This window comes from Chiloscyllium plagiosum, chromosome 41 (genome assembly GCF_004010195.1).
Source record: "Chiloscyllium plagiosum isolate BGI_BamShark_2017 chromosome 41, ASM401019v2, whole genome shotgun sequence".
Lineage (NCBI taxonomy): Eukaryota > Metazoa > Chordata > Chondrichthyes > Orectolobiformes > Hemiscylliidae > Chiloscyllium > Chiloscyllium plagiosum.
The window spans coordinates 4717038-4739876 of record NC_057750.1 but is presented as its reverse complement, the minus strand read 5'-3'; the positions used below and the strand labels follow the sequence as shown (position 1 = coordinate 4739876).

At 44.7% G+C, this 22839-nt stretch overlaps 1 protein-coding gene across 7 annotated transcripts in view; it reads left to right on the top strand.

Annotated features, from left to right (window-relative positions):
• LOC122542767 (homeobox protein otx5-like) overlaps positions 1-22839 on the top strand; it is a 42238-nt gene that overhangs the window by 4334 nt on the left and 15065 nt on the right. For 3 of the 7 annotated variants that reach the window (XM_043680782.1, XM_043680785.1, XM_043680784.1), the window contains exons 2-3: positions 1627-1706; positions 9443-9625. In XM_043680782.1, the coding sequence (XP_043536717.1) occupies positions 9529-9625 (97 nt within the window). In that variant the 5' untranslated portion in view covers positions 1627-1706; positions 9443-9528. Of the gene's footprint in view, positions 1-1268; positions 1290-1437; positions 1529-1626; positions 1707-5671; positions 5756-9442; positions 9626-22839 lie in introns of those variants that run through there. The other 4 variants (XM_043680786.1, XM_043680783.1, XM_043680787.1 and 1 more) reach the window with 4 other exon arrangements.

Genomic DNA, 22839 nt, shown 5'->3' with positions numbered 1-22839 from the left:
TTTGTTCATTTCTCCACCCAACTCTGTCTCATGGCCAGAATACTGTGTGTGTGGAAGAATTGATCAGCACAAGCTTCAGTTGAGAAGACGGGACCCGTTAGCAATTGGGGTTTAAAGCAAAGATTCTGCAGATAGATGAGATTCCCTACGGTGTGGAAACAGGCCCTTCGGCCCAACCAGTCCACTACCGACCCGCCGAGGAGTAAGCCACCCAGACCCATTTCCCTCTGACTGATGCACCTAACGCTATGGGGTAATTTAGCGTGGCCAATTCACCCTAACCTTCACCTACACAGACACGGGGAGGATGTGCAAACTCCACACAGACAGTCACCCGAGGCTGGAATCGAACCCGGGTCCCCGCCGCTGTGAGGCCACTGAGCCGCCCCTGAAATAAAACCAGAAAATGCAGCGGAACCTTAGCAGAGCTGCCAGCATCTATGGAGAGAGAAGCAGACTTAATGTTCCATGTTAGAAACACAGAAAATTCCGGAGAATTGCTGTAGGTCTGGCAGGACTCGTGACAAGAGGAACAGAGTTCACATGGCAAGTTGTAAATACAGCAAGTGCTGGAGGAACTCAGCAGGTCCGGCTGCTGTGGAGAGGGAAACAGAGTTAACAGTACAGGTTATGAACACAGAAAGTGCTGGAGGAACTCAGCAGGTCCGGCTGCTGTGGAGAGAGAAACAGAGTTAACAGTACAGGTTATGAGCACAGAAAATGCTTGAGGAATCCTGCAGATCCGGCAGTGTTTGTAGAGACAGAGAGAAAAAAACGGAGTTAATGTTTCCAATCCAACGACTCTTCTTCAGAGGGAAAGTGAGGTCTGCAGATGCTGGAGATCAGAGCTGAAAAATGTGTTGCTGGAAAAGCGCAGCAGGTCAGGCAGCATCCAGGGAACAGGAGAATCGACGTTTCGGGCATAAGCCCTTCTTCAGTAATCCTGAAGAAGGGTTTATGCCCGAAACGTCGACTCTTCTGCTCCCTGGAGGCTGCCTGACCTGCTGCGCTTTTCCAGCAACACATTTTTCGACTCTTCTTCCGAACCTGAGACTGAAGGTGAAAACGTTTCTGAAGAAGTCATATTGGAATCGGAGCATTAACTCTCTCTCTCTCTCCACAGGACCTGCTGAATTTCTACAGCAAATTTGTTTTTCTAATTTCAGATTTCCAGAATTAATCCCAGTTATTAACGGTCCCTGACACCTGTGGCGATCAGTTCTCTGGTTTAAATTGCACATGACCACCCCTAGGAGCCTCTTGGAGTGGAAGCAAATGGATAGATTGAGGTGAGGGGCGCCAGCTACCTTCACACTGGGATACATAGTCTCGGGGTTAGAGGGAGCCACTGGATTAAATCTCTGCTTGAGCAGGTAATGATTGGGTATGATGTCTGCGTCAGAACACATAGCAGCCAGATCCCACGCACTCTCCCCTCACTTCCCTTAAGCTTGTCTTTAACAAGGTTAAACCATATTTCAGCTGCGATTAAACAGCTCTGTATTATCCCTTTACAATATCACGCTCGGTAATTCTAAGCAAACCAGTTACAAAGAAAAACAAGTCTTGCCAAACGGGGTGTTTGCGGTGTCTAAAATCTCCTGTGTTATGTTTCTGTCCTTTCAGGCCCGATTGCTAGAGACCGAGGGAGTCACTCTCAACGTTTTCCTCCCCTCCCGAACAGACCAAATCAGCTTCCAAGCCTGGTAAGTTTCAAATATCACTCTCCTCCTGAGTCAAGTCTCTTGTAAGGTTTTACTGGACCATGTTGAGAAAGGACTGAACGCGGGAAGGGGGATGAAAGCGATTCTAAGCTTTCCCGAGATTCGATTTCAAAGCATTTTCACTGGCGAATTGCTCAGCATTGTGAGCAGTGTTGAGTTTGTGAAAGTTATGTTCATTGGCGCTACGCTCGTCCAGCCCTTCTGCTGGGAGTTGGTAAAGAGACGTGTAGTTTTTTTTTAGAAAATAGACAGCTGAGTTTCTCCAGCAATTTCTGCTTTTGCTTGTGTGTGTGTGTATTTGACCAGGAAGATTGTGCTCCAGTAATTGATCCGAAATCAGTGACAAATCAGGCATGATATGAACCGAATGGGTAAGTAGATTGGCCGAATTTCCCTAAGTTTTTGCTTTCACAAACTTAATCGAATAACTTCCCAATTTGCATAAATTTGGACACTCTTGTTGACTCTCTGTTACTGTCAGTACCCTCACGTCCTTGTTCTTTTCCAAACAAAAACTCACCAACATTTTATTTCGATGCGTTGTTCCCAAAGCCATTCTTAAATTGTGCAAGTATTTTTAAATTTCAGTTCAACTCCACTTTCAAAAATAAATCAGACCCATTTCTGAATTTAAATTGGTTCAGGTTTATTTACAATGAACACTTTTGCACATTAGATCGCCCCCCTTTACCTCAACCCTTCAAAAGGGCTGCTCTTGGTAGAAAAAACAAATCCATGGATCTGAAACGAGTCTATTTTCTGGGCTGCTTATTTAATTTGCCCCGTTCCTGAACGATGCAGCAACTTTACAAACATTACAGAATGGCTGTGAATTTGATATAAAACCCCCAAAAAGCAAATTTGTCGGAAAAAAAAACAACCGACTAGTGACAGAGAATAATAACTGGAAACTGAAAATGCTCAGAATTCTAAAATGACAATTATTCGAAAACCTCTTCGCGTTAAAATCCTGACAAATGTAACCGGTTAAAGTCTCAAAGCGACTGCGGAAAAACATTCCAAGTGCGTTCGCTTCATTTATTTCGAGAGTAAATATAATTGGAATTTGTTAGGAGAAATATTTTTTCAAGTCAAATTGAAGTGACATTAGATACATAAATAAAAAACAATTAAAATGAGGTTGGAAGTGTTCTGTGATGTATATATTGTACAGTCGCTCCGACTGTAAGCTTATTAGAATGTCATTAACTAAAAGTAATAATCTGCCATTCACTAAAATACCTCGGACACAAATATATTTATTAAAATAAATTTGGATTAGTAATACATTAATTTTTTTTAAGTTGGATTAAAAACAATTATATTTCAATAACGTTGAATTAATAATTAATTTAGTAAAATATTTGGATTGATAAATTCATTCAAATAAATTCGAGTTAATGACAAATGTATTCAAATAAAGTTGAATTAATTACAAATTTATTCAAATACATTTAGATTAATAACAAATAAATAATAATATTCTTCAAATATATTTGGATCATGCGTTGAAAAATACATTCCTGCATGTATCTGTAAAAATCAAATTGCACCAGTGCTGTTACATCTAATCTAATCGGAATTGTTTTATGTTTGGTGTGGGGATTGGTGTTTGTCGTTATATCTGTAACATGCTCCTCATGACTCCACTATCAGTCCCTGTAGTGACAGGATGAATAGTCACCTGGCGAAGTTGGGGCCCAGAGAAATGTTGTGAAGTTTTAACGCTGTAATCTCAGCGGCTCGGGGATATTATCTTAAAGGAGCACAGCGTCTCTTGTGTTTGACCAGACCCTTCTGACTGTGAACTCTTGATTTACTTACAAAACGCATTTTCCCCGATTTCCCAAATATTATCTCACCATAAGACACAGGAGCAGAAATTAGGCCATTGAGTCTGCTCCTCCATTCAATCATAGCCGATAAGTTTCTCGACCCCATTTTCCCACTTTCTTCCCGTACCCCTTGACGATCACGAACCTATCTATCTCAGTCTTAAATAAACTCAATGACCCGGCCTCCACAGCCTCCTGTGGCAGTGAATTCCATAGATTCACCACTCTCTGGCTGAAGACGTTTCTCATTATCTCCGTTCTAGAAGGGTCTTCCCTTTACTCTAAAGCTGAGCCCTCCGGTCCGAGTCTCTCCTACCAATGGAAACATCTTCCCAATGTCCAGGCCGTTCAGTATTCTGTACGTTTCAATCAGAACAACCCCCCCCCCCCCCCCCCCCCATTCTTGTAAACTCTGCCGTGTCCTCAAACATCCCTCATATGTTAAAAGCAGCACTATCCGGGCTGAGTGTGAGGTGCTTTCTCTCTCTCTCTTTCACTCCCCCAACCCCCCTTTCATCCACACAAAGAGCTAATGTTAAAGATTGCCTTTACAAAGACTAGGTTAAAAACAATGACTGCAGATGCTGGAATCCAGATTTTGGATTAGTGGTGCTGGAAGAGCACAGCAGCTCAGGCTGCATCCGAGGAGCAGGAAAATCGACGTTTCGGGCAAAAGCCCTTCATCCCTGATGCTGTGCTCTTCCAGCACCACTAATCCAAAATTTACAAAGCCTAGGCAGCCTTTATTTGATGGTGGTATATATGTGGTCGGCTGTAACTTCTTCCCTTGCATGTTGCTGCAGCTGCTTTACTCTGGAGCCCCCGGCTCCTGGGCTTTACTTGAAAGGACAGAGTAATTGGAGAGGCGGGGATATTTAAATCTACACCACCAACACCCCACCCCTCTCCAGCCCAGCAAACTGAAGGATCCATTGACTTGAATCTCAAGTGCTGACAACTTCAGCGCTAAATGGACACATCGACTCGACACAATTGCCCAGGTGTGAAGGCCAGTGTTTATTTTAGTCTGTTTATTAATTACACATTCTACCGTCTCTCGTCCCTGAAAGTTAAAGCTGGGGGAGGGGGAGTTAATTTTTGCAATTCCGACTGAGATGTGGTAATATTTTTCTGGGTTTAACACTGCCAACTTCAGGAGAATCACGCCGGTTGGAGATGGGGGCGAGGGAGAGAAATAGAGATGGCAGAGAGAGATTTGGAGAGAGGGGAGAGACGGGGAGTGAGGAGTGGGTAGATATGGGAAGGAGAGAGGAAGAAAGAGGGTGAAGAGCGAGAGAAGGAGAGAGAGAGAGAACTAAGTGTGATGAGCAAGTGAGAGGACAGAAATAATGGGCGAGACAGAGAGAGAATAGGGTGAGAATTAGTGCGGGGGAGAGAGAGTGAGAGATAGGGGAGAGAAGGAGAGACGGAGTGAGGGGTAAGCGGGAGAGAGAGGGGAGACTGGGGAGAGGACAGATAAAGATGTGGAGGAGGGTAAATGAGGAAGGGGAGACGGAGATGTGGATAAAGAGGGGGGATGTGGAGTGAGAGAGGGGGAAGATGGAGAAGGGGAGAGAGAGGTGGGTAGACGGGGAGATAAAGATGAGATGGGGAGGAGGGAGAGAGCGAGAGAGAGAAATTAAATACTGTCCTGTTCACTCTAAGAATAAATTTTGACAACAAACAAACGGCCCATAACGTTTCTTAATATTGTTTTACGAAAAGGCCAATCCCCAAATGCTGACAACTTTTTTTTTCCAGCCTGCTTTTTTCGTTCTATTTAAACGTCAATCTACTGTAACCCCTCAGAACTCTGTTCTGTGGTTTACCTGAAAATTTTGAATTGTCTTTTATCTGAAGGGGGCTGGGGGATAAATTCCATTTGTAACAGCCCTCCCCCTCTAACATACACACAAACCCGGATCAGACAGGAAATTAACAGTCTGTCACTTAGGACGACTGATTAGCCGCTGTAATGTACAAAATGCGTTCAAATTCGACACGTCTCGCACATGGGGGGAGGCGCAATTTCCCTCTGGGCGGACTACAGAGGTATTTATCCGCGAATGGACACCTCTTCCTTGAAGAGCGAGCGAGAGAGAGAGAGAGTCGGCGTGTTGTACCCTCTCGAAACCAAGACTGGGTCACCTTCCCAGAATTAGAATATCATTAAGAAACGGTGGATTAATTTCTCGGGTGAGTACTGAGCTCTCTGGTCAGGGAGGAAAGGCAGAATTTGTTGTCGATTGTGGTAATTGGTATTTTGTCTGAAGACAGAGGTAATATTCTGTATCTTTTACGGGGGTGGGGGGAATCAACAACTAATTTCAGCGAAACAAAATCGATCAACTTGTAGTCTAATTATTAATTTGTTGAGTAAACAAGTAAAGTGAGTTGAGTTTATCCCTCGGTCTCGCCAGCTGCTGCGTGTTCTGGAGCTAACCTGAAATGAAAACAAAAAAAATGCCAGAAATCCCAGCGTGATCTCCAGCATTTGTTGTTTTCAGCACAGAGTCCAACATCTAGTACTGTAATTTATTCCTTCAGTGTTAAAGTGAACAGGCTGGTCTCTCTCTCACACACACACAGATCACGCTATGAGTATTGTGAGCAATTTTGGGCCCCATGCCTCAGGAAAGATGTATTGGCCCTAGAGTGTGTTCCAAGGGCCTTCATGATAATGGTCCCAGGAATGAAGTTAAAAATCACACAACACCGGGTTATAGTCCAACAGGTTTATTTGGAAGCGCCAGCTTTCGGTGGTTGTACCTGGTGAAGGAGCGGCGCTGCTTCCAAATAAACCTGTAGGACTAGAACCTGTGATTTTAAAATCTGGACAGAATGGACGTTGGGAAGATGTTTCCAGTGGTAGGAGAGACCAGGACTCGAGGACACAGACTCAGAGCAAAGGGAAGACGTTTTAGAACTGAGATAAGACGAAACGTCTTCAGCCAGAGAGTGGGGGCATCGATGGAATTCACTGTCACAGGAGGCTGTGGAGGCCCGGTCTTTGAGTGTATTTAAAACAGAGATTGATAGGTTCTTGATCGTCAAGGGGATCAAAGGTTACAGGGAGAAAGCGGGAAAATGGGGTTGAGAAACCTATCAGCCATGATTGAATGGCGGAACAGACTCGATGGGCCGCACGGCCTAATTTCTGCTCCTGTGTCTTACACAAACAAATCTGCAGTGTCGCACTGTCGGAATATACCTGCTCCCGCAGACATCACGGAGCGGGGAGATTTTGAACCAATTAACATCTTTCCTCACAGGCGAATATGTCCTGCTGGGTGGGCCAGTGCTTTTATTTCTTTTTGTGTGGCCTCTTATTGTTGTTAAATGTGTCCGACCTTGCAACAAACTCTGACACAGAAAGAGCTGGACTCGAAACGCTAAATTCCCTCTTCCGCTGCTGCCTGACCATTGAATCCCCACAGCCCCTTCAGGGCCAATAAATCCCTCCGAGGAGGAGCCAATTCCTCTATTTATCCCTGACTAACACACCTAGGCAGAACACGATGAGGCTATTTAGCATGGACTGTGGGTGGGAGGAGAATGTGCAAACGCCATACCCGTCTGGAATCGAACCCGGGTACCTGGCGCTGAGAGGCTGCAGTGCTAACCACTGTGCCACCGATCGACGTGTCTTCCCAAACCACCGAGCCACCTGATCTCCGGCACGTTTTCTCTTCATTGCAACAAACCTCCCCGCATTGTTAAAAATTAAAATGACGTTGTGTGATTTTTAACTTTGTACACCCCAGTCCAACACCGGCCATCTCCAAATCATGAGTACTTATCGACCTCCCCACATCGCTGTCGAAGGTATTCCCTGTCTTTGTGAAATTCCCTCTCTCCCATCCTTCAATTGGGGGAAATGAAAAAGCGTCAGCTGCGATGGGATTTAAAATAATCACTGTCCCCCAAAACCCTCTCAGGACGCGTTACACTGGGCTGGGCAATCCCTCCTGTCCTAGTATCTGATGGATCACTTGTCAGCCCAGACTTGCCCCAAAGTGGAACAGGACAAGCGTCTACATCCTTACCGAGTCACTCCCTAGAACACCCCAAAACCCCAGTTTTTAAGTTTGATGGAATCAGCGACATTCAGAGGGAGTAACTGACACCTTAATTTGAAACGAGATCTCCAGCATCCACAGAGGGCCGTGTTTGTCATTGGATCTGTTTAAATCGTTCCGTTTTCAATGGAGAGATTGAAGCTGCAGAGTTGAGAGGGGATTGCTGGAAAAGCACAGCAGGTCAGGCAGTATCCGAGGAGCAGGAGAGTCGATGTTTCGGGCATAAGTCCTTCATCAGGAATATCCCTCCAGACTGCAGCTGCAGGACCTGTTTGCAAAATAGGAACAGAAAATAAAACAAAGAATCTCAGAGATGCTGGAAACCAGAAACAAAATAAACAGAAATTGTTAGAGAAACTCAGCAGGTGTGTCTGTGGAGAGTTAATGTTTCCAATCCAGTGTTCTGAAGAAGGGTCGCTGGACTCGAACTGTTTTCTCTCTCCACAGATGCTGCCAGATCTTGTTCAGCGAATTCTGAGGTGGTTTATTTTTAACTTAATGATTTTACTGAGAGTTAAGCGATGTTTCACATCCTCCCTCTGTTTATTAAAAAGAACGAGTCACAGCCTTGTATTATATTGCCGCAGTATATTTGTAAACAACTACACAACCATGACAGAGTAACTATGTTGGTAGGTTGTGACATTATCGAGTATATTATCACTGGAACATGCGTACCCGATACAGACTGGGAAATGCGAATTGTAAAATAACTTGTTCCCAGTTCCAAGTATTGATCCAGCCCAGTCCACTGCAAGTTGTGGGAGACCGAATTGGGGGGAGCTTCCCATGTTATTGCAAGGTGTTCACAAGTTCCCACAACGAATCAACAAACAATCAAAGAGAAGGCGCGATGAGAGAAACGATTTTGGAATTGTATTGACCAACATGTCTAGATCCACCTCAAACGCTGACTCATCAGTCTGTGATTGACTCAGCGACAGGGGTGGGCATTAGCTTTGGTTTGGGATTCTTTGATTTAATTATTCAATGCAAACAAGGCCAATAGGGTTTCAAACATTTCCAAAAATAATGATTGTTTTCTTTTAATCTCGAGGCAATAGCCAGTCAGAGTTTATGTCCAGGTGCTAATCCGGAAGAAAATACAAAGTTGAGTTAGAATTCCCTTCCTCAAAATGCAGAATATTTCAACTTTTTTAAAAGGCAGCGGGAGATAGATTCGGACAGTCAAGGGGGTGAAAAATTATTGTGGAAATGCAACAATGTAGAGTCAAGGTTAAAATGAGGTCATGGTTCCATTTATGGTGGCACAGTGGTTAACACAGCTACTGCATAGTACTAGAAACCAGGGTTCGATTCCCGCCTCAGGCTAACTGTCTGTGTGGAGTTTGTACATTGTCTGCATGGGTTTCCTCCCACAATCCAAAGATGTGCAGGTTAGGTGAATTGGCCATGGTGAATTGCCCATAGTGTTAGGTGAAGGGGTAAGTGTAGAGGAGTGGGTCTGGGTGGGTTGCTCTCAGAGGGTTGGTGTGGACTCGTTTGGCGGAAGGGTCTGTTTCCACACTGTAAGTAATCTACTCAATCATGATCTGAATGCTCTATTCTCACATTCATAAAACAGGGAACTGCGGAGGCTGGAGATCTGAAACAATGGCAGAAAATGCTGCAGAATCTCAACATTTCTGTAGGAGAGTCAAAATGTTAACTCTGTTTTTCTCTCCACAGATGCTGCCAGACCTGTTGAGTTTCTCCAGCAATTTCTGCTCTTCTTGTCTCCTTCTGTTGCTTTGTTGGTAACAATCTATTGGGTCATTCTCATCTCTCTTGTGCCTCTCTGCAGTTACTGTCCAGCTGGAGTGGGATAAATCGGAGGGATTCAGACACCCAGAGAAGCCCAGAGGGTTTATCCTGGGTTAATTCACCAGCATGATGTCCTATATGAAGCAACCCCACTACGCAGTTAACGGACTGACACTCACTGCCCCTGGTATGGATCTCTTACACTCCGCAGTGGGCTATCAAAGTAAGTCTGCCTTTCCTACTTTCTTTTATCTCTCCAGATTTCGGGGGAAAAAAATTCAACTTGGTCAAATTGTAAATGATTTCCAAATGTAAGAAGGAAAGGGATTTTAAAAACCAGCACAATTAAATTGAATTGTGACTTATTCTGGAGAGGGTGTTGGGTGAATTTTTAAAATTTTATTCACTAATCAGATATGGGCATCATTGGCTGGGCCAGCACTTATTGCCCATTCCTATTTGCGCAAGGGTCAGTTAAGAATAAAACTCATTGCTGTGGGTCCGCAGTCACATGTAGGCCAGACCAGGTAAGGATGGCAGTTACCTTACCGAAAGGACATTTGCGAACCAGATGAGTTTTTCCAACAGGTAGTCATCATTAGACTCTTCATTCCAGGTTTTCACAGGATTCAAATTCCAACATCTGCCCTGGCAGGACTTGAACCTGGCTCCTCACAGCATTACTTGGAATCTCGGGATTAACAGCAGTAATACCACCGGGCTCTTCCCTCCCCTGAAAGTGCAACAAAAACAGAAATTATTGGAGATACCCAACAGGTCTGGCAACACCTGTGGAGGGAGAAACCGAGTTAATGATTGAAATTTAAAGTGATTCTCCTGCAGAATAGCTTCCGACTGGGAGGCATTAACTCTGTTTCTCTTTCCACAGATGCTGCCAGTCCTGCTGAGTTTTGCCAGCAATTTCTGATTTTGATTTGGCGATGCTGGTGTTGGACTGGGGTGTACAAAGTTAAAAATCACACAATACCAGGTTATATTCCAACAGGTTTAATTGGACGCACCACTAGCTTTCAGAACCACCTGATAAAGGAGCAGTGTTTCCAATTAAACCCGTAGGACTGCAACCTGGTGTTGTGTGATTTCTAACTTTCTGATTTTGTTGAGACTCTCCCCAGTGTCTCGGCCAATATTAATTCCTCAGCCAATATCACAAAACAAAAGCAATTTATTTGGTCACTGCTACATTGCTACTTGTGGGGCTTGACTGCTGTATCCATTCCCGATTTGGAGATGCCGGTGTTGGACTGGGGTGGACAAAGTTAAAAATCACACAACACCAGGTTATAGTCCAACAGGTTTATTTGGAAGCAGTAGTTTTCGGAGCGCTGCTCACAATCACCTGATGAAGGAGCAACGCTCCGAAAGCTAGTGCTTCCAATTAAACCTGTTGGACTATAACCTGGTGTTGTGTGATTTTTAACTTTGTCCATCTATTTCTGACATTACAAGAGTGACCACACTTCATATTCTCATTCTCCAGCATTCTCTGTTTTTGTCTCAGATTTGCAGAATTCTGCAGTATTTTGCTTTTATTGGGGTGAATGTTCACTCTGGATATATTTGTAAGAGGGTGCGGGGTGGGATAAAGCTGTGCAGTCACTTTCGTCACCTTTTCAAAGAATTCAATAAGGTTTGTGAGGCACGACCTGCCCTTCACAAAACCATGCTGACTATCCTTGATCATATTTGTAAGAGGGTGCGGGGTGGGATAAAGCTGTGCAGTCACTGAGTTCTTCTTTCAAAGGTGTGGCCCAGACAAAATTAAGCTGATTGGCCTCTGGTCAACAATCTTTCTGTAAACCAGATACGGATTTGCAATAAAAGGTCAAAATTGTCATTGTCTTACCAAACCATAGGGCCACCCTCTCATTAGAGTGAGACAGAAGGTGATGAGTTTAACCTAAGGGTCCCCAGACCTCAGGCGAAGGGAATGTTTGAGAATAAGTCTTCTATGCTAACCTCAGCTGCTGCAAGAATTGTATTCACAAGTCTCTCTTGTATTAGCTAACCAATCTCACCCAATTTACAGTGCAATGTTAGTGGGACTTTATCCACTGCTGGGTCTCTTTACTGAGCCAATGGGAGCATTTTGTAGGACAGTATGAGACCATTCAGCCCATTGTGCTGCTGCCAGCGATTTGAAAGATATATCTAATCAATCCCCTGCTTTCTGCTACTGTCCCCATTGACCTGTGATTATCTCCTTCCTACAAATCTATTGGACTTCCCTTTGATATTTACTTTTGAATCCACTTACAAAGGAGCTCTGAGTCCATTCTGCCCCTCAAGCCTGTTCCACCTGTATTCAGTGGGATGATGTAAGACGTGTGATCTAACTGTGGATGGCATGGTGGCTCAGTGGTTAACATGACTGCCTCACAATCCCAGGGGCCCGGGTTCAAAACCATCCTCGGGTGACTGTCCGTATGGAGTTTGCACGTTCTCTCTGTGTCTGTGTGGGTTTCCTTCCACAGTCTAAGCATGTGTAGGTTAGGTGGATTGGCCACGCTAAACTGCCCATTGTGTCCAGAGAGCTGTGGGCTCGTCATGGAGAATGTGAGTGTGGGTGGGATGCTCTTCAGAGGGTAGGAGTGGACCTGTTGGGTTGAATGACCTGCTTCCACCCTGTAGGGATTCTATTTCCATGCATGCATGTTTCCCCCACATTCCCTAACACTTTCTATCTCAAAACCTATTGATCTCAATTTTCAACCATCAGAAATTTATCCTCTTCATTGATCCCTATTCCCTCGCATCTTTAAAACTTCAGTTTTGTTGTTCTTAGTCTAAATTCCAGGGGTTACAATCCCTGTTTGTGTAGTCTCTCTGTAGCTAAACCCTTGAAGCCCAGGTATCCATTCTTCACTGCACTCCCTGCAAAGCCAATCCATCCTTCCTGGGATGTGGTCCCCAGGACAATAAGGCACAGGAGCAGAAGTAGGCCATTCAGCCCATTGAGTCTGTTCCACCATTTAATGTGATCATGGCTCAGAACTGCTCACAATGCCTCCAGACGAGGTTTAACGAGAGCTTTGTTTACCTCTAGCATGACGTCTACCTCCTTGTATTCCAGTCCCTATCTATAAAGGCTGGAGTTCCTTTGGCATTTGCAGTTATTTTCTGTAAATTGTGCCTGACATTTTAACAACCGCTGTACGTCCTTGGACCCTCCCTGGACCCTCGGCTGTTTCTGAATTTTCACCAATTACAAAGCATCCAATTCAGGTCCATACTGAACGGCCTCACATTTGTCAAATGCCAAAGTTTTATCCCATTCACTTCATCTATAGTTCATTCATGGGGATGTGGTAGTGTTGAGGCAATGTCACTGGACCCAGAGGCCAGGTTACTGTCTGAGGTAATGGGTTCAAATTCCATTATAGCAGATTGTGAAATTTGAATTCAGTCCAAATCTGAATTTCAAACTATTGCAACCATTGTCAATTGTGTAAAAAAAAGCCATTTAGTTCTCTAATGCCCTTCAGGGAAGGAAATCCGCCATCCTTAGCCAGTCTGGCCTATCTGTGACTCCAGACCCACAGCAATGCAGTCGACTCTTAATCGGATTTGAAATGAGTGATAAATGCTGGCCTGCCCACATCCTGTGAATTTAAAACAAAACCTCAACCTTTCATTGGCAAATTTGAATGCTTACTTTACTTATCAAAGTTATTAGTGAATATAATCAGATATAATCTGTTCTTGAATACACATTCTCCTGTCTATTTGAGCACCTTCCCCTTTATCATATCTCCTGCCTCTCGGCCAGTTTCTGAGCTAGATCAATCATTTGCCTTCACTTCATGGGAGTGAGATACTGAAATTGCATGATCGTCATATTGAATGGTGGAGTAGGTCCGAGGGGCCAAATGGCCGACTCCTGCTCCTATTTTCTCCGTTCCTATGTTTTTCAAAATAGGTTCTGGAAGTCTATAAAACTGATAATAGAAAGAACCTTGACAATTTGCAATCCCATTGACCTTTTTCAGCCTGAGGTGGGATTTGATGGGCTGCTGCCCATGGGCACTTGGCTCAAGGAATTGAACGGATGAATGCATCAAATAATTTTTATAAGGCTGACAAAATGTGTGCCTTTATTTCATGGGCAGGGCCAGGCAAAGAGTTTTTGTCTCCCTTGATCAATTGTGACTTTGGGACAGGTGGAAACTCTGCTCCAGTTGTTCTGGCTAGACACCAACAGCAGGAACAATATTCAGTTGAGGGACAGACCTGAGGAGTATCCTGCAGATTTGCAACAACGATACTGAGTCTGAAAGCGTTCAATTATGAGGACAGGTTCCACAGACAAGCTTTGTGTAGAAGATTAGGGGAACATCTAATTGCGGTGATTAAGATGATTAAAAGATTTGAGAGGGTGGATGGAGAGAAACTATGTCCTCTGTTGAGGAATTGTGGTATTGTTTTATACTTTAATGGGATGTAGGTTTCATTGAGTAAGGCCAGCATTTAGAGTCTTAGAGTTATTACATCATGGAAACAGACCCTTCAGTCCAACTAGCCCACGCTGACCATGTTCCTAAACTAAACTAACCCCACTTGCCTGCGTTTGTCCCATATCCTTCAAAGCCTTTTGTATTCATACACTTATCCAAATGTCTTTAGTGCCTCATCCCTAATTGCCTATTGAACGGAGTGTCTCCTTTGACTATTTCAGAGGGTAGTTAAGAGTCAACCATATTGAGGTTGGTGTGGAGTCCTATGTAGGCCAGACCAGGTAAGGATAACAGATTTCCTTCCCTAAAGGACTTTAGTGACCCAGACGGGTGGAGGCCGCTATTAACAAGAGTTTCACAGATATCAAAAATCAAGCTAGTTTTCAATTCCAGGATTAATTTATTAAATTTGAAATTTTGTCAGTTGTTGTGGAGGGATTTGAATGCCTTTATCCAGGGCACCACCCCCTGCAAGTTCCCCTCCAAGCCATTCACCATCCCAACTTGGAAATATATCGCCTTCCCTTCAGTGTCACTGGGTCAAAATCCTGCAATTCCCTCCCAACAGCATTGTGGGTCCATACATCATATGGACTGCAGTGGTTCAAAGAGGCAGCTCACCACCACCTTCTCAAGGGGCAATTAAGGATGGGCAGTAAATGCTGACAGAGACATAGAGTCATAGAGGTGTAAAGTGCAGAAACACACCCTTTGGTCCAACCCATCCATGCCGATCAGATATCCTAGATTAATCTAGTCCCATTCGCCAGCATTAGTCCCATATCCCTCTCGATCCTTCCTATTCATGTCCCCATCCAGATGCCTTTTAAATGCTGTAATTGTACCAGCCTCCACCACTTCCTCTGGCAGCTCATTCCATACACACACCACCCTCTGCATGAAAAAGTTGCCCCTTAGGTCTCTTTTATATCTTTCCCTCTCAGCAATGCCCACAAACAATGAATGAATAGCAAAAAAAAAATACTTGGGTTTCTAGCCCAGTGACATTGCCACTACACCATTGTGTCCCTGAAAAGGATAGGATGAACAGAGGAATGGGTCATAGTCATGATATTCCAGCCAGGCCATTCCGGGGAGATTTCCAAAGGGGAGGCTACAATTGAAGCTAAGTACAAGTTTCCTTTCATTGGAGACAGTTCACAGAAGGCTCACTGGGATGATCCCTAGTGGGATGGAGGGAAGGTCTTATGAGCAAAGGGCAAACAGTTTGGGACTTTGAGGTTTAGGAGAATGGGAGATGATCTCATTGAGACCTTTTGGATTCTCCAGGGGTTTGGCAGGGTCAATGCTGAGAGGATGTTCCCTCTCATGGGAAGGTCTCAGACCAGAGGGCACAGTCTCAGAATAAAGGGGCACCGATTTCAGACTGAGATGGGGAGGAATTTCTTCCCACAGAGGGCTGCAAGTCTTTGGAACTCCTTGCCATAGGGGGAAGAGTCAATGTGTATATTTAAGGCTGAGAGAGATTCGTGATCAGTCGGGAGATTCGAGGGTTATGGGGAAAGTCGATGTGAAGAATGTCGGATCAGCCACGATCCTATTGAATAGAGGAGCAAACTCAAGGGGCCGAACAGCCTTCTCCTGCTTCTATCTCTTATAATCTTATCAAGCTGCTGAGGCTTAGACTTAATAGAACGTGCCTCCCCAATAAGACTGATTGATCTTGGTTGGGTCAATGTACTATGGTGTGTAGAAACGAGACAGCAAAAGGGATTTAAATGTCTAACTAGTCTTGTCTTGATTGAGTGATGGGACAGGGCTGAATGGCCTCCTCCTGGCCCAACAGTCATGATTGTACGGGAGGGGCTTATGGAGGGCCTTAAGAGGCTCCATCTATTGGTGGATCTGTGCAGTTGCAGGCACGACTGTGCACCACGAGGCTTGGAATGAAAGAGCAACACCTGCATTTCTGTAGAGCCTTTCGTGGCTGCAGGATGTCACAAATCACCGTACTGCCAAAGACATACTTTCTCACTGGATTTTCATGGATGTTTAGAAGAATGAAGAGGAATCTTAGAGAATCCTATAAATTTCTAGCAGATCTGGACAAGATGAAGTGGCAGGAAGGGTGTTCCTGATGACTGGGGAGTCCAGAACCAGGGGGCCATCGTCTAAGGATACAGGGTAGGCCATGTAGGACTGAGATGAGGAGAAATGTCTTGACCCAAAGCGTGGGGAGCCTGTGGAATTCTCTGGCCAAATCATTGTCTGAATTCAAGAGGAGTTAGATATAGTTTAGATTAGATTACTTACAGTGTGGAAACAGGCCCTTAGGCCCAACAAGTCCACCCCGACCCTCCGAAGAGCAACCCACCCAGACCCATTCCCCTACATCTATCACTACAGGTAATTTAGCATGGCCAATTCACCTAACATTTTTGGAATGTGGGAGGAAACCGAAGCATCCAGAGGAAACCCACGCAGACACGGGGAGAATGTGCAAACTCCACACAGACAGTTGCCTGAGGTGGGAATTGAACCCAGGTCTCTGGCGCTGTGAGGCAGCAGAGCTAACCACTGTGCCACCGTGTTCTCAGAGCTAAAGGAATCAAAGGGTATGGGGGACAAAGGGGGAACATGGGACTGAGGTGGACAATCAACCACGATCAAACCTAATGGTGGAGCAGGCTCAAAGGGCCGAATGGCCTACTCCTACTCCTATTTTCTATGCCGACATTGTGAGCTTTGTGAGCGCTGTTGTAATCTCAGGGATGGAAAAACCCAAGTGCGTACAGCAAGATACCACAAGCAACAACAGGACCATGACCACTTGAGGGATAGATATTGGCCAGGACCCATTCTGGGACAAACACCCCCTGCTCGTTTTCCAAATCCTAGTCATTTAAGGTGCGACAGATGCATGAGTAGGTGGGGAGCAAAGGGATACAGATGCTTAGGAATTGAGCGATAAGTTTAGACAGTGGATTTGGATCGGCACAGGCTTGGAGGGCTGACGGGCCTGTTCCTGGGCTGTAAAGTGTCTTTGTTCTTTGGTCAAGGCACTTTTTCTGATGCCCTAACTGACTGACTGATGCATTGTTATCACATACTGAAAAACAGTGAAAAGTATTGTATTCTGTGTTCTCCAGGCAGAGCACACTATACATTAGATTAGATTCCCTACAGTGTGGAAACAGGCCCTTCGGCCCAACAAGTCCACACCGACCCTCCAAAGAGTAACCCACCCAGACCCATTTCCTTCTGACTAATGCTAACAATATGGGCAATTTAGCATGGTCAATTCACCTGACCTGCATATCGTTGGACTGTGGGAGGAAACCGGAGCATCCGGAGGAAATCCATGCAGACAGGGGGAGAATGTGCAAACTCCACACAGACAGTCACCCGAGGCTGGAATCGAACCTGGGACCCTGGTGCTGTGAGGCAGCAGTGCTAACTATTGAGCCACTGTGCTACAAAACCCAGCGAGATAGCAGAGCAGGGTGCAGAATACAGTGTTACAGTCACAGAGGAGGTACAGAGAGAGAGCGAGAGAGAGATCAGAATTCACATTAAAGAGGTCTGTTCAAAAGTCTGAGGGAAGAAGGTGTTCTTGAATCTATTCGTACATGTATGCAAACATTTCTATCTTCTGCCCTATGGAAAGGAATATAACCGGGGTGGAAGGGGTCTGTGATGATGTTGGCTTCCTTCCCGAGGCACTGGGAAGCATAGATGGAGTCAGTGGATGGAAAGCTGGTTTGTCTGATGGACTGTGCTGCGTTCATGACCCTGCGGCACTCTCTCAGTGTTGTAGTTGAGTGTTGGACTTGGTTTATGTGCATAAATCCTGAACAAGGAGAGCTGGGGTCATATGGAGAGTTGAGCTGATAATGGAGCCCCGCCGTTCCGTAATCTGACACATAAAATCCCAATGAGATCACCAAGCTGAGCCATCTGTGTGATGGGGCTGCTATTCAGGGGCGGCTTCCCCTCAGGTTTCATGATGAAGCTTTAACAAATAACAGAGAAAAAAATTACTAATCTGCTACTGTCCAACTTAAACTATATCCCTTTAAACCCCCAAAAATACGCACACACACACAAACAGACACACACACTCTCACACACACACTCACACACACACTCATTCACAAATAAAATAGACAAAAAGTTCAATTATTCCACATAAATATTATAGATGGAAAAACCATAGACACGGAGCACAATTCTGAAGATTGAGTTTGGGTTAAATTGTCTCAGTTCCTTCATCTTTCAGCAATGATTGCATGTTGTTGTCTATCAAACAATAATCATTCCTCACTTTGATGGTTCATCCGGATAACATGGGTCCTTTCTTGTTGGCTTTCGTTGTTTTCACATCCGGAGGAAGGGCTGTGTTCCATTCACACCCTCTGGTTGTCCTGCACCCGCACATTTGTAGCAAACTGCAGCCCTTCCAATCCAAAGGCTGTTGCCAAACAGGCTTTCCCTTAACCCAGAGGCTCTTGGTGCCTCTCTGTAACAAAGTATGCCCCGCATTGCTTTGAAAAGCAGCGTTGTCTTGCACAGAGCTAAAAAGGGTGCAGCACCTAATTTTTCCAAGTTGAAATATTCACCTGGTATTCCAACACTAAAGCAGTCCAAACTACATGGTCCCTTACTCTAGATAAGACAAAGTGATTGGTTATATTTTTTGCCTTTAAAGCTGAATAATACGCATAGAGTGAGCCTTGAATCAAAGGGCAACTTTGCCACCTCTCAGTTGGAAACATAGGGCCATGGGCCCCCTCAAGACAATCCTGGGGCAAATGAGAACCAGAAATCCCATCTCTGGGTTGACATCCATTGAGGCTGTGGGGAGTAGGTTTGCTCGCTGAGCTGGAAGGTTCATTTTCAGACGCTTCGTCACCATACTAGGCAAATGAACCTTCCAGCTCAGTGAGCAAACCTACATCCAGAACCTCAACCTGAGCTACAAATCTTCTCAAAGGCAATCATTGTCATTGATTTTTATTTCTCCTGGGTGATGTCATGTATATTTACACAATAAGGATCGCAGAATCCCTATAGTGTGGAAGGAGGCCATTCACTCCTTTTAGTCTACACATCCCCTACCCAATCCCTGTAATCCTGCTAACCCACACATCCCTGAACAGTATGGGGTAATTTAGCATGGCCAGTCCAGACTAACCTGCACGTTTTTGGACTGTGACAGGAAACCCATGCAGACACGGGGAGAATGTGCAAACTCCATGCAGTGAGTCGCCCGAGGCTGGGATCAAACCCGGGTCCCTGGCGCCGTGTGTGCAGCAGTGCTAACCACTGAGCCACCGTGCCGCCCTATGAACATCCATAATCAAACAGATAAAGCTCATCCGACGACTCACTCCTTTTGCCAAAACGATTTTTGAGAAAAGAAACAGTTGCATTCCCATATCACATTGACCTCTAATCCCATCGCCACAGTGCCTCGCAGTTAGTGACCCTCTCTGGGTGGAAGTGACCTGCTGCAGTACAGGAAATTCAGCAGCCAGTTTGCACACAGCAAGCTCCCAGGTGTGATAATTCCAGCTGATCTGTTATCTTATTTCAGAATAAGGGGGGGTGATATTGCCAGTGGACTAGCAATCCAGATAAACCTCTCCCCTTTCTGCCCCTACCCAGCCTGATATTCAGGAGCATACGAACTAGGAGCAGGAGTAGGCCATTTGACCCATCAAACCTGCTCTCCCATTCAATATTATAATGGCTGACCTTTCTGTGGACCCAGCTCCACTTACCCGCCCTCTCACCATAACCCTTCATTCCCTCCACTTACCCGCCCTCTCACCATAACCCTTCATTCCTTTCCTGTTCAAAAATCTCTTTAGTTAAAAATCTCACGACACCAGGTTATGGTCCAACAGGTTTATTTGAAAGCACTAGCTTTTGGAGCGCTGCTCCTTCATCTTTAACTTTGTATACCCCAGTCCAACACTGACATCTCCAAATCACAAATCTCTCTATCTTTGCCTTAAACGCGGTAGCCTCAACTGCTTCACCGGGTGGGGAATTCCACAGATCAATAACCCTTTGTGTGAGAAAGTTCCTCCTCAACTCAGTCCGAAACCCTCTCCCCCTTATTTTGAGGCTATGTCCCCTCGTTCCAGTTTCACCCACCAGTGGAAACAGCCTCCCTGCTTCTATCTTATCTATTCCCTTCATTATTTTATATATTTCCAAATAATTTCTCGTCATTCTTTTAAACTCCAATGCATATAGTCCCAGTCTCTCCTCATCAGCCAAATTTCTCAACTCCGCCTCTGCACCCCCTCCAGGACCAGTACATCCTTTCTCAAGTAAGGAGACCAAAACTGCACACAGTACTCCAGGTGTGGCCTCTACAGCTATAGCAGAATCTTCAAATCCCATCATCCCAATTTAAATCTAATGAAACAAAATGGCAGGAATAAATAACTAATCCGCTCGCTATGTGTGCTGACAGTGTAAACATTAGCAATTGTTCTGAAAGCCCACCTGGATTACTAATGGTCTTTAGGAAAGGAAATCTTTACCTGGTCCTGCCTGCATGTGACTCCAGAGCCTGGGGATGAACCACCCTCTGACAGGACCCAGCAGACCTCTCTACTCAACCAGTGACACTGACATCCCAGGCATGAAGAGACAAAAATGACCAGTAGCACTGACCCCCTCATTGCAGCTGAGCCCCACAACTCCCTCATTGGCTTTCTGCTCCAACTGATAACTTTCCATTCCTGTCTAAAGCCATGAGCTTGTTTATTTCAAACAGATTAGCCATTGGGAGGGTTGTAAACAAAATAATAGGGGATTATTATAGAAAGCCAGCTATCTCTAGCATCACAGTAATCCTTCTATTTGACCATTTTTATGTTACTTTGCCTTAATTCCAAACCCTGAACCTTCAGCCAATTCCATTCCAACCAATTCCCCCTAATGTTTCATTTTAATATTCACTATTGTTTTAAAAAATGCTTTCACTGACGCATTTTCACAAATATATCAGCTTTTACATAGTTCAGACAGAATGTTTCACTCACTCCTGTTTGTGGGAGACTCAGTTTCATTCCCATTCACATGCTGTTCACGCGCACACACACACAGACTCAACACTCTCTCACACTCACTCTGTCACACTCACTCTCTCTCTCACACACACACTCTCACAAACATAGACCTGCACATACACACAACTTGCTGACATTTTCACACAAACACTCTTCGTTCACGCTTGTAGATATTGTCACTCACACCTCACTCACTAAAACACTGAGAGACTCTCACACATCCTGTCATTTTCCCACCTCGCTTACCCACCGGCTCCTTCAAATGCCACACTGATTCAGAAGAGAAATTGGAATCTTTGTCACTAAAGCAGGCCAGTTGGCTGAAAACAAACCATCCAGCCTAACCCCAGTTATTCGGTTTTCAAGCCTATAGCTGGCAGCACTTCGAGTATTCATATGAAATATTTTAAAATGCAGTAAATGTTTCTGCTGCTACCATTGTTTCAGGGATTGAGTTCAGGCTGCCCAAACTTTCCTTGTGGTGTAAATTCTTGAAATCCTGGCAAGCTTCTCTGTTCCTTCTCTATTCCAATCCCCCTTGTTTCTGTAATACGATGACCAGAACTGGGCAGAGTACTCTAGCTGCGACCTAACTGGTGTTTGACATTGACTCTATTGAATTTACACAGTCCATAACCAGTTGTTCATTCTAACTTCTGTTCGTAAACATCACTCATAAAGTCACTCGCTTCAATTATCTTGGGTAGAAGCTTAAATGATTCACTCGTACACACACACACACACACACCAGAGAACGTTTCTCGCACTGAGTCGGAAACAATGTTATTTTGAACTAAGCTTTTAATCATTTAACATCAACAACTAGACAAAGGAAGCAAATTATCCATTCATTATCTGTAATTTATTCTGATTTTCAGTTAAGCAATCTCGATGCAGCTTTGCCTAATTATACGTTTTAAAATAAAGCAGCGATTCATGTATGTGCTTAGTCAAATGAACATATACTGTTTTTTAAAAACATGCATTTGTATCGCTCTTTCACAACTGCTGGTATCCCAAACAACTCGACAGCCAATGAATATGTTCGGAAGTGTTGTAGAGTAGGAAATGCTACAGCCAATTTGCACACAGGGAGATAATTCAGTGAAAGGAAGGAGACAGAGAATCTGGATTATTGGCAGGAATTCTAATTTGCAGGATGAGACGAGATCCTGCAAGGATCTGTGATAGGGCCTCAGTTAGTCACCGTATTCATTAACAGATTAGAATGAGAAACCAGATTTATCAGAGAGTTGACAGTATCAACTGTGTTGTGGTAGTGATTAAAAAAATTACGAAGAGGTATCGATAAAGGAAGTGACTGAACCTTGAGCAAACGGATTTCAACATGAGAATTCGGTTTGATTGACATGTGTACTTAAGTGCAGGGTACAGTGAAAACTTTACAATATCGGCGCTTGCAGCATCATCTGAGATACAAGGTGCTGAGGTACAAAATCCTAGGTAAAGAGTAGAGAAATAAAGAAATAAGTTAAAAGTTCACTGTTACAGGTCTTGTTGGGATAAAGTAGTGCATACAAAATTACATTAAATGTTCCAGATTAAAGTCCTTCTTTAGCCAGGGGCCTGCAGTCACTCCACCCTGGGCATTCCCCATGAGGTATCGATCTCTCTCTCCTCCCGCACTGACTTCGATCTCTCTCTCCCCACACTGGGCTCCATCTCACTCTACCCCGCACTGGGATTGATCACTCTCTCTCCCCGCACTGGGATTGATCACTCTCTCTCCCTGCACTGGGCTCGTTTGCTCTCTTCCCCCACACTGACTTCGCTCTCTCTCTGTCCCCGCACTGAACTCAATCTCTCTCTCTCTCCACACTGGGCTCGATCTCTCTCTCCCTGCACTGGGCTCAATCTCTCTCTCCCCCTACTGGGATTGATCTCTCTCTCCC